The sequence below is a fragment of the Amphiprion ocellaris genome, chromosome 10 (genome assembly GCF_022539595.1).
Source record: "Amphiprion ocellaris isolate individual 3 ecotype Okinawa chromosome 10, ASM2253959v1, whole genome shotgun sequence".
NCBI classification, from domain to species: Eukaryota; Metazoa; Chordata; class Actinopteri; family Pomacentridae; genus Amphiprion; species Amphiprion ocellaris.
Window position 1 is genome coordinate 35,582,707 of NC_072775.1, and position 10,923 is coordinate 35,593,629.

Genomic DNA, 10,923 nt, shown 5'->3' on the forward strand with positions numbered 1-10,923 from the left:
AGCAGGATTTTTGTTGTTAATGGATGCGTTAAGAGAATGTGGCCCCTCTGTCATCAAACTGCCGACACATGTCGACCTGATAACAATGAAAACACACTTTAATGTACCATAAGTTGCTGTTGTTTAATTAAAACCAAACATGGACAGAGTTTTATTTTACCCTTAAATATTAGTCTGTGCACATCAGATTATTAGTAAGACACAGTATAACAGAATTACTGAGATTCAGTTCTGGATGTTGTTTTTTTTGTGCACCACCCAAACATCTTTGAAAATCCCCACCATGATTAAAAACCTCTGAAGGCGCCACTGAATAAAACACCGGTGTGAAATGAAGTAAAATATGTTGGAAATATTCTGACATGGATGCTGACTTTAGACAGAAAACATCCATCCATCATCTATACACCGCTTAATCCTCACTAGGGTCATGGGGGGGCTGGAGTCTATCCCAGCTGACTCAGGTGAAGGCAGGGGACACCCTAGACAGGTCACCAGTCTGTCACAGGGCTACATACAGAGACAAACAATCACTCTCACATTCACACCTACGGGCAATTTAGAATGATCAATTAACCTCAGTATATTTTTGGACTGTGGGAGGAAGCCGGAGTACCCGGAGAAAACCCACGCATGCACAGGGAGAACATGCAAACTCCATGCAGAAAGATCCCGGGAAAGCCGGGACGTGAACCAGGGATCTTCTAGCTGCAAGGCGACAGTGCTAACCACTACGCCACTGTGCAGCCCGACAGAAAACATCATTTAGTATTATTAAAGGAATATGAAACATATTTATTTGGTTGGATGCATTACGATCAAGATGAAATCCTGTTTAATAAAAAAAAAAAAAAGGATGCAATGTTACTTAGGAGTCCAAAATACTATAATAAATCCTTAACAGTAATATACTTTAGCTTTAACTAAATCAGTGTAACTCTAAAATAGTATTCTGAACGTGATTCATGTCCTTGATCTCCTCCTTGGCGGTTGCTGTTGCACTGATCAGAGTTTAAACCTGGATTTTTACGGAAAATCACGCTGAAACAGATTTAAAGTGGACCTACTTTTTTCCACAAAATTGAAAATTAGATGATATTTGACTGATCTTCAGTGAAGAACTCCAAGAAGTCGGTGGAGATTCTTCCCATCTAGGCTGCAGCTGTAGAACCTCAAACATCTTCAACCACAACACAGACGTCAGATTTACGTTCCGGCTTTCTCTTCTCCAGCCCACCATGCTGCGTCTGATGCCTTCAGCCCCAGTTTAGAACATAACCTGGCATCTGAAGTGCTTCTGCTTGGTGGCGTTGTGGCTCACGCCCATCTTCAGCATCCACTTGGACTTCATCATCTGAACGTACTGCATGTCCTTCTGTTTCTGGTGGAAGGCGCCGCTGCCTGCGAGACAAAGATCCGGAGGGGCAGCAAGAGAACAAACAGCATCATAAAGTTGTTCAGGAGCAGCTTCCTCACAGCTACAATGGAAACAGCAGGATGCAAACACCAGGGGGCGCTCTTTCTAACACACAGAGCAGTGACAGTTTAAAAGTAAATCACTGAAACCCTTCCAGAGATAGTTCACATGTAAGACTTTAGGATTATCGTTGAGTAAAAACGCAGTAAAACCTGGATATTAACAAAGTAAAACCTGGGTATTAACACAGTAAAACATCTCAAACCTGGATATTAAGACACAAAAACATCTAAAACCTGGATATTAACACATTAAAACATCTAAAACCTGGATATTAAGACACTAAAGCATCTAAAACCTGGTTATTAACACACTAAAACATCTAAAACCTGGATATTAACACACTAAAACATCTAAAACCTGGATATTAAGACACTAAAACATCTAAAACCTGGATATTAAGACACTAAAACATCTAAAACCTGGATATTAACACAGTAAAACATCTAAAACCTGGATATTAAGACACTAAAACATCTAAAACCTGGATATTAACACAGTAAAACATCTAAAACCTGGATATTAACACAGTAAAATATCTAAAACCTGGATATTAACACAGTAAAACATCTAAAACCTGGATATTAACACAGTAAAACATCTAAAACCTGGATATTAACACAGTAAAACATCTAAAACCTGGATGTTAACACAATAAAACATCTAAAACCTGGATGTTAACACAATAAAACATCTCAAACCTGGATATTAACACATTAAAACATCTCAAACTTGGATATTAAGACACTAAAACATCTAAAACCTGGATATTAAGACACTAAAACATCTAAAACCTGGATATTAAGACACTAAAACATCTAAAACCTGGATATTAACACAGTAAAACATCTAAAACCTGGATATTAAGACATTAAAACATCTAAAACCTGGATATTAACACAGTAAAACATCTCAAACCTGGATAATAACACAGTAAAACATCTAAAATATTAACACAGTAAAACATCTAAAACCTGGATATTAACACAGTAAAACATCTCAAACCTGGATATTAACACATTAAAACATCTAAAACCTGGATATTAACACATTAAAACATCTAAAACCTGGATATTAACACAATAAAACATCTCAAACCTGGATATTAACACGTTAAAACATCTAAAACCTGGATATTAAGACACAAAAACATCTAAAACCTGGATATTAAGACACTAAAACATCTAAAACCTGAATATTAAGACACTAAAACATCTAAAACCTGGATATTAACACATTAAAACATCTAAAACCTGGATATTAACACATTAAAACATCTAAAACCTGGATATTAAGACACTAAAACATCTAAAACCTGGATATTAAGACACTAAAACATCTAAAACCTGGATATTAACACAGTGAAACATTTAAAACCTGGATATTAACACACTAAAACATCTAAAACCTGGATATTAAGACACTAAAACATCTAAAACCTGGATATTAACACAGTAAAACATCTAAAACCTGGATATTAAGACACTAAAACATCTAAAACCTGGATATTAACACAGTAAAACACCTAAAACCTGGATATTAACACAGTAAAACATCTAAAACCTGGATATTAACACAGTAAAACATCTAAAACCTGGATATTAAGACACTAAAACATCTAAAACCTGGATATTAACACAGTAAAACATCTAAAACCTGGATATTAAGACACTAAAACATCTAAAACCTGGATATTAACACAGTAAAACATCTAAAACCTGGATATTAACACAGTAAAACATCTCAAACCTGGATATTAACACAGTAAAACATCTAAAACCTGGATATTAACACAATAAAACATCTCAAACCTGGATATTAACACGTTAAAACATCTAAAACCTGGGTATTAAGACACAAAAACATCTAAAACCTGGATATTAAGACACTAAAACATCTAAAACCTGGATATTAAGACACTAAAACATCTAAAACCTGGATAGTAACACATTAAAACATCTAAAACCTGGATATTAACACATTAAAACATCTAAAACCTGGATATTAAGACACTAAAACATCTAAAACCTGGATATTAACACATTAAAACATCTAAAACCTGGATATTAACACACTAAAACGTGGATGTTAACACAGTAAAATATCTTAACTCTGTCTGAGGTTTTAGTTTTAGTCGAGTCGTCTCACATAAACAAAGCCTGACTCTGTCAAAGCGTCTTCGTAGTTGAGAACTCTGGAGTCTTTCCTGAACCTTACCTCCGTCTCCTCCCCAGCCCAGAGCTTTGTACTGCCGGAGGACTCTGCCGACGGCGTTCCTGTTGTGGGTCAGAACCACGGCTCGCTGGGCTCCGAACCGCTGCCTGTAGTACCTCATGAGGGAGCGATGGCCGATCTTTGCACCTGAACGAACGCAGCAAGAGACCCGTTAAGATACGAACATTTAATCCAGCAGAAAGATACGGAGAAGTCCATCCGTTAAGCAGCTGTTTCTTTTGTCATTTAAAGACAAACTTTACCGGGGAAATTCACACTGTGTTTATTTTCAACATAAAAACGCCAAAACTGATTAGGAGCTGAACCCACGCCACTAGAAGTAAAACCAAATGAAAGAACCTCCTCATTAGCTTTTAGCATCAGTTACTTTGTTCATCCTTTAATTTAAGCACAGAAGGTTGAAAACAAAAGTAAATACTCGACACCTCAGTTTACAGACAAAAAGCGTTGTATAATACATAATATTTACTCCACCAAGGAACGGTGCAGTTATGTGACGGACTGACTGATGGACAGACTGACGGACTGACTGACGGACTGACTGACGGACTGACTGACTGACTGACAGACAGACAGACTGACTGACTGACAGACTGACTGACTGACGGACTGACTGACGGACTGACTGACTGACCGACAGACAGACTGACTGACTGACAGACTGACTGACGGACCGACGGACAGACTGACTGACCGACTGACTGACGGACGGACAGACTGACTGACGGACAGACTGACTCACTGACTGACTGACTGGTGGACAGACTGACGGACGGACCGACGGACAGACTGATGGACAGACTGACTGACGGACTGACCGACGGACAGACTGACTGATGGACAGACTGACTGACGGACGGACGGACAGACTGACGGACGGACGGACCGACTGACTGACTGACTGACGGACGGACCGACGGACCGACTGACTGACGGACGGACGGACTGACGGACAGACTGACGGTCCATTGGTCCGTCCGCAACATGACTCAAAAACAGACTAACAGATTTGGATGAAATTTTCAGGGAAGGTCAGAAATGACTCAAGGACCGAGTGATTAGATTCTGGCAGTGATGCAGCTTATAGTCTGGATCCACGGATTTGACTAAAAAGTGTTAAAAAAAATATTTAAAATTGATCCTGTACAGCTCCTGTACAGCTGATAATACTGGTGTTGGCGGTTAAAATGGAAAAACATCCAGTGTGCATTAGGGCTGGACCCGAATATCCGAATATTCAGTCCGACGCTGGTATCCGTTGCCAGATTCAGGATTATCATTAAACAGCTCACACACTTTCTTTGTGATCATGTGTTCTTAGACTTCCACAGGAGTCCTTATTTCATAAACTGATCTCCAGTCACCTGAAGGAAGCGTCAGCTCCAGCGTGTCGTCATCGTATTCCAGGTTCTTGTCGTCGGGCAGCTCGTTGTCGTCCATTTCAGCGTCCGCTCCGTCCTTCCTGTTTGGGTAGCTGCTCCTGTTGCCGAGAAACAAAAGCATTTATAGTCTACCTGCCGGTCTGTCCCAACGCAGCGTTAAACGTTTAAAACAAGGGGTCACCTGAAGTCATAGAAGTCTGCAAACTCCAGCGCAGCGTCGCCGTCTGTGAACACCTTACAGTGGCTTTTATCTGTCATGTGACTCTGCACTGCTTCTGTCGAGTAAAACGAGCGTCCCTTCTCGTTACACCACAAACACACATTACCAGCACCAACTTTCTCTCCTGCACAATAAAAACACAATAAAAAATATGGTTAGAGTTTGCCAGAAACACTATTCATCTACAACAACACCAGCATGAATTAGCATCTTTTTCACACTGATTTTACTCCGCCTGGGAATATTCTTCATCCTCACCAGCTGGGAGGTAGAAAAAGCAACGATTCTTTCTGTTTTTACAGTTTCTGGATCTGATAAAGGATGTGACTTAGATGCTATTTAAAGGATACCAGAGCTGAAATGACTCCTTCAGTTACTCCAGTAATCAGATTACTAAAATTCTTCAAGGTAAAATTCTACAAAAAAAATTACAATATATATATATATATATATATATATATATATATATATATATATATATATATATATATATATATATATATATATATATATATATATATATACACACAATACCCCTGTACTATACTATATATGTATTATACTATATATGTACTATACTATATATGTACTATACTATATATGTACTATACTATATATGTATTATACTATATATGTAGTATATTATATATATATATATATATATATATACTGCACTATATATGCAGAATACACTCCTACACTCAGGACCCACCCAGGTACCGGACGAGGCCCTTCAGGTCGACAAGGAACTCCAGGTCGGGGATGAAGAAGCTGTGGACTTTGGTCATGTGGGCGACGTTCTTGATGAGCGACTTGGAGTGTCGGGAGCAGAAGAGGCAGTCGGTGACGGGGATGGAGCCCGGCAGGGCGGCAGGGTTTGGGTCGGACGGAGCCGCCGAGTCGCCGTCCTCCTGGTCCATCGTCTCCTCTTCATCAGCGTCCTCCTCCATCTCATCGTCTTCCTCCTCCTCGTCAACATCCTCCCAATCTTCTGAAGAGTTTAACGGGAACAAACCAATGAAGTGGTGCAGCTACACGACATTATGGGGATTTATCTCGCTTCCAACTTACAGTTTAGTTTTCAAGTGGAGCTGCCTTGAACTTGGACAGTGTTGAAGACGTTACTCTGAAATCATCTAGTTTACCTTTAAACATTGTTAAATTAACCCTCCTGTTGTCCTCATTTATGGGCACCAAAAAATATTGTTTTCTTGTCTGAAAAAATCCAAAAATTCAGCAAAAAAATTCCCAAATTTCTGAAAATGTGCAAAAAACCTTCAGGAAGAAAATTCCTTAAAAGTTTCCCTTAAAAGTTTTGTTTAAAAAAAATCCCTCAAATTTGGCAAAAAAAAATCTTGTAAACATTTTCAAAAAATGAGTAAAAATCTTCCAAAAAAATTCCTAAAAATATTGAAAGTGATTCCATGTATATCAGTCCATCCCTCCATCATCTATACACCGCTTAATCCTCATTAGGGTCATGGGGGGGCTGGAGTCTATCCCAGCTGACTCAGGTGAAGGCAGGGGACACCCTAGACAGGTCACCAGTCTGTCACAGGGCTACATACAGAGACAAACAATCACTCTCACATTCACACCTACGGGCAATTTAGAATGATCAATTAACCTCAGCATATTTTTGGACTGTGGGAGGAAGCCGGAGTACCCGGAGAAAACCCACGCATGCACAGGGAGAACATGCAAACTCCATGCAGAAAGATCCCGGGAAAGCCGGGACGCGAACCAGGGACCTTCTAGCTGCAAGGTGAAAGTGCTAACCACTACACCACTGTGCAGCCCATAGACATATCAGTAAAACTTCTAACATTCACAAAAAAATCAACCAAAACCCGATGAAATTTGCTGGATTTTGGTTGATTTTTATGTGAATGTTCTTAAGAAACATTTTTAACATTTATTTTTTTCCACCAAGAAATGTTCAAAGATTTCCCAAAAATGTTGAAAATGTGGACGTCAGAAGTTTCACTGTGAAAACATTTTTTTCCCCACATTTTCAAACTTGGGTCAATTTTGACCCGCAGGACGACACAAGGGTTAAAGATCCAAGCAAAATGTATTTAAAAACTATCCCACCGAGCTGTTGGGGTTTCTGTATTTTATATCCTGCTGCCACAAACACTCAGAGGAGAATCAAATCTGAGTTTAAAAGAGTGAATTTTCTCCTGTTTGAGGAACGTTTTTAACAGAACCCCTGATTTGACTCTTTTAAAAAAAGTTTAGCCTGATATCTGCCTCTACGAGGTGCACTGAATCCAGGTGAAGATCATTTCTCATCTTATTTCAGATTTGTACGTTAGCGGGAATGTAGCTGCACTGGACTGAAAGTAGCGTTTTTGTTTTGTTTTTTTTTTAAATGGGAAACTGCAATAAAAATATTTTGTCTTTGAATATTTAAAGAACTAATCCTGATGTTCATTCTGGCTTTAATCCTGCAGCCTTGGTCAGCGGTATGGAAATAATTGGGCTAAAGAAAGGACGACGGTGACCACAAACAGGTGATCTTCAACACAACCACCATTAAATCAGCAGCACAATAACAAAATTGTGCACAAGAAACAGAAAAAAATCAGACGAATATGAGACGGTGCCACAGTCTGTAGTCTTCACAGAAAACATTTAGTTTTTTTCAGTGTTTTAGAATCTTTGTATTTCCTATCCACACCCACTTTTACCCACCCAAACCACAGTTATTCAACTTATCTGGTAAAAAAAAAAATTCCTTTCCTCTGTACCTCTATGGAGATATTCCACTAAAAATCATCTGTTTCCAGCTACAATAGTCATTTACCACATTAACAATGTCTAGACTGGATTTATCATTCATTTCATGCTATCTTTGTTGAAAGAAAAATTATTTTCTTTCAAGAATAAGGACATTTCTAAGTGATCCCAAACTTTTGAACGGTAGGGTATGTATATATATCTGTAGGATTTGAACCAGGGGTGTCCAACATGCGGCCCGTGGGCCAAAAGCGGTCCTCCAGAGGGTCCAATCTGGCCCTCAAAGTGTAAAAATTCCAGAGAAGACATTAACTGCAGATTGTAAATTAGTAAAACTAAATTGTTCATTGTTCTTTTGTCGCTTTGTGTCTCATTTTTTTAATATTTTGTCTTGTTTTTGCTGTTTTTTGTCTGACTTTTGTCATTTGTCTCATGTTTTTTTCGATTTGTTTCTGTGGTGTTTCTTGTCTTATTTTTGTCATTTTGTGTTTCAAATTTTTCATTTTGTTCGAAGTTTTTTGTCTCGTTTTTGTTTTGTGTCTTTTTTTGTCTCGCCAGTGTCTTCTGTACATGTTTTGTCGTTTTGTATCATTTTTGTAATGTCTTGTTTTGTATTGTTTTTTGTCTTGTTTTTTGTCCGATTTGTCATTTGTCTCATGTTTTTGTTGTTTTGTTTCTCGTATTTGTAATATTTTGTCTTGTTTTTTGTGGTTTTGATCCTCCAGTAAATCCTCTCTGGTTCAGTTCCAGATGACTAAATGTTGTGTTCCTTTGTTGACATTCTGTGATCTGGAAGTTGTAATGTGGAAATGATGAACTGAGGCTGAATGTTGCTGAAGCTGAATTTATTTTTCTGTAGAAATTTCAGGTTGTTCATGATGTTTAATAAAAAGATAATTCCTTAAATGTGAACACTTTGGCACTAAAAGGAACCATTAGGAGTTGTGGTTATTTAGAGGTTATTATGCTGTGATTTTACTGGAGATCAGATTGGGCTGAATGTGGTCCTGAACTAAGATGAGTTTCACTCCCTTAATAAATAAATACTCTCCACACATACAGTGGTTTCTTCTTACCTTCCTCAGTGGTGGCTCCCTCTTCCCTCTCTCGCCTCTTGGCTTGCTCCTCCAGCCACATCATCCTGGGTGGTTTCTCTGGTTTCTCCGGCTTTGTGGATCCTTCTGGCGCCCCCCGCTTGGCCGGGCTCGGCCTCTGCTGTTCTTTCAGCGCCTGCTGCAGGGCCTCGTTCCGAGTGTCGTGATCTTCCTTCTCGTCACCGAGGCCCTTCTCCAGGTTCTTCTCATTCATCTTGTCCACCTTCCTCTGGGCGGCGAGCAGCGCCTGCTTCTCGGCCTGCTGGTGTTTGTGGGACTGCAGGTGGTTCTGGTAGGCGTTGGCGCTGGAGAACCTCTTGTTGCAGACGGAGCAGCCCTCGGTGGCCGCCGCGTCGCTCAGCTGCTGCTCGGCGGCGGCCCTCTGCGCCAGAACTCGCTCTTGGAAGTTTTCTGCAGTGACGGGCGGCATGTCGGCCACCTTCCGCTTCAGGTTGTATCGGTGCCAGTCGGTTTTGTAGTGCGCTCGCTGCACCTCGCCGTCTGTGAAGGCCACTCTGCAGCTGATGCACGTGTAGGCAGACATGGTGACCTAAAGATCCAAGTTTACTTACATTATACAGCATCCATCATTTATCTATACACCATTTAATCCTCACTACAGCCATGGGGGACTGGAGACTATCCCAGCTCACTTAGGGTGAAGGTTCACCTGGACAGGTAACAGTCTATAACAGGCCTGCACATATGGTGCTTTTCCACTAGCATCTACTCGGCTCAGTTTCTGAGGTTTTCCATCTGGTACCAGGTACTATTTTAGTACCTATTCAGCCGGGGTGAGTGGAGCCAATAATATGACGTCTACAGAATGCAGGCCACTGATTGGACAGGGAGTGACAACACACAAAAGCGACTCCTTCACAAAAACCAAACTCGGCATTTAAAAAAACTGGCAACAGCGACGGTGCGCATTGCTCTTCATGGAACTTGGGAAAATTTGAATATGACCGAACAGCAGGTGAACCACCGATGTCCTTCATTGTTGTGTTGTGTTTCTGTCGCATACAAATGACGTTAAGTGACTTCCAGGCCGCTGCTATGACGACTCCACCCACAATGAGGTGGTACCCAATGTAATGGAAAACGACCTAAACAGAGTCGAGTCGAAGCAAGTGGAAAAGTGCCTATAGAGACAAACAATCACACTCATATTCACACCTACGGACAATTTAGATTCACCAGTGAACCTCAGCATGTTTGTGGACTGTGGGAGGAAGCTGGAGAAAACCCACACATGCACAGGAGAACATGGAGACTCCATGCAGAAAGATCCCAGGAAGGCCGGGATGCGAACCAGGGATCTTCCAGCTGCAGGGCCAAAGTCATAACCACCACACCACTGTACAGCCCTGTTATATACCAGATAATCTTAATCTATAAACACTGCCTAATGTTTGTGTAAACTATTTTCCTTCACTTAGAATTGTTTGTCAAAATAAAATAACAACAATTATAAACACACATGTGGCCATATATGCATTAAAAGATTTATTTTCAGCTCTGCGATGGGAATAAAAACCCACAAACCGTCATTTGGGCTTACATAATCTGATAAATAGCAAATCTCATTAATTATGGGAGGCCCCTTCAGTTTTAATCTAGTGGTTCTGGTCTTTTATTTAGAGGTTTCGTAATTTAATCATCATTATTCATTGTATTCTCTTTATTTTTTGAGTTACTGCTAAAAGAAGGTCAGTTATTTTGTGTAATATATAAATATATTATCTCTGTTTTTTCACATCCACATGTTTAGTT

The 10,923-nt window shown here is 39.9% G+C and overlaps 1 protein-coding gene across 1 annotated transcript in view; it reads right to left on the minus strand.

Annotated features, from left to right (window-relative positions):
* Positions 1–97: 97 nt before the first annotated feature.
* The window catches only part of znf622 (zinc finger protein 622), an 11,715-nt gene continuing 889 nt past the window's right edge, over positions 98–10,923 (minus strand). Inside the window, exons 2-7 of the mRNA XM_023262024.3 lie at positions 9,133–9,700; positions 6,027–6,305; positions 5,276–5,438; positions 5,077–5,192; positions 3,695–3,838; positions 98–1,401 (exon numbers count right to left, since the gene is read on the minus strand). Of these exons, the coding sequence (XP_023117792.2) occupies positions 1,268–1,401; positions 3,695–3,838; positions 5,077–5,192; positions 5,276–5,438; positions 6,027–6,305; positions 9,133–9,694 (1,398 nt within the window). The 5' untranslated portion in view covers positions 9,695–9,700 and the 3' untranslated portion in view covers positions 98–1,267. The remainder of the gene's footprint in view (positions 1,402–3,694; positions 3,839–5,076; positions 5,193–5,275; positions 5,439–6,026; positions 6,306–9,132; positions 9,701–10,923) is intronic.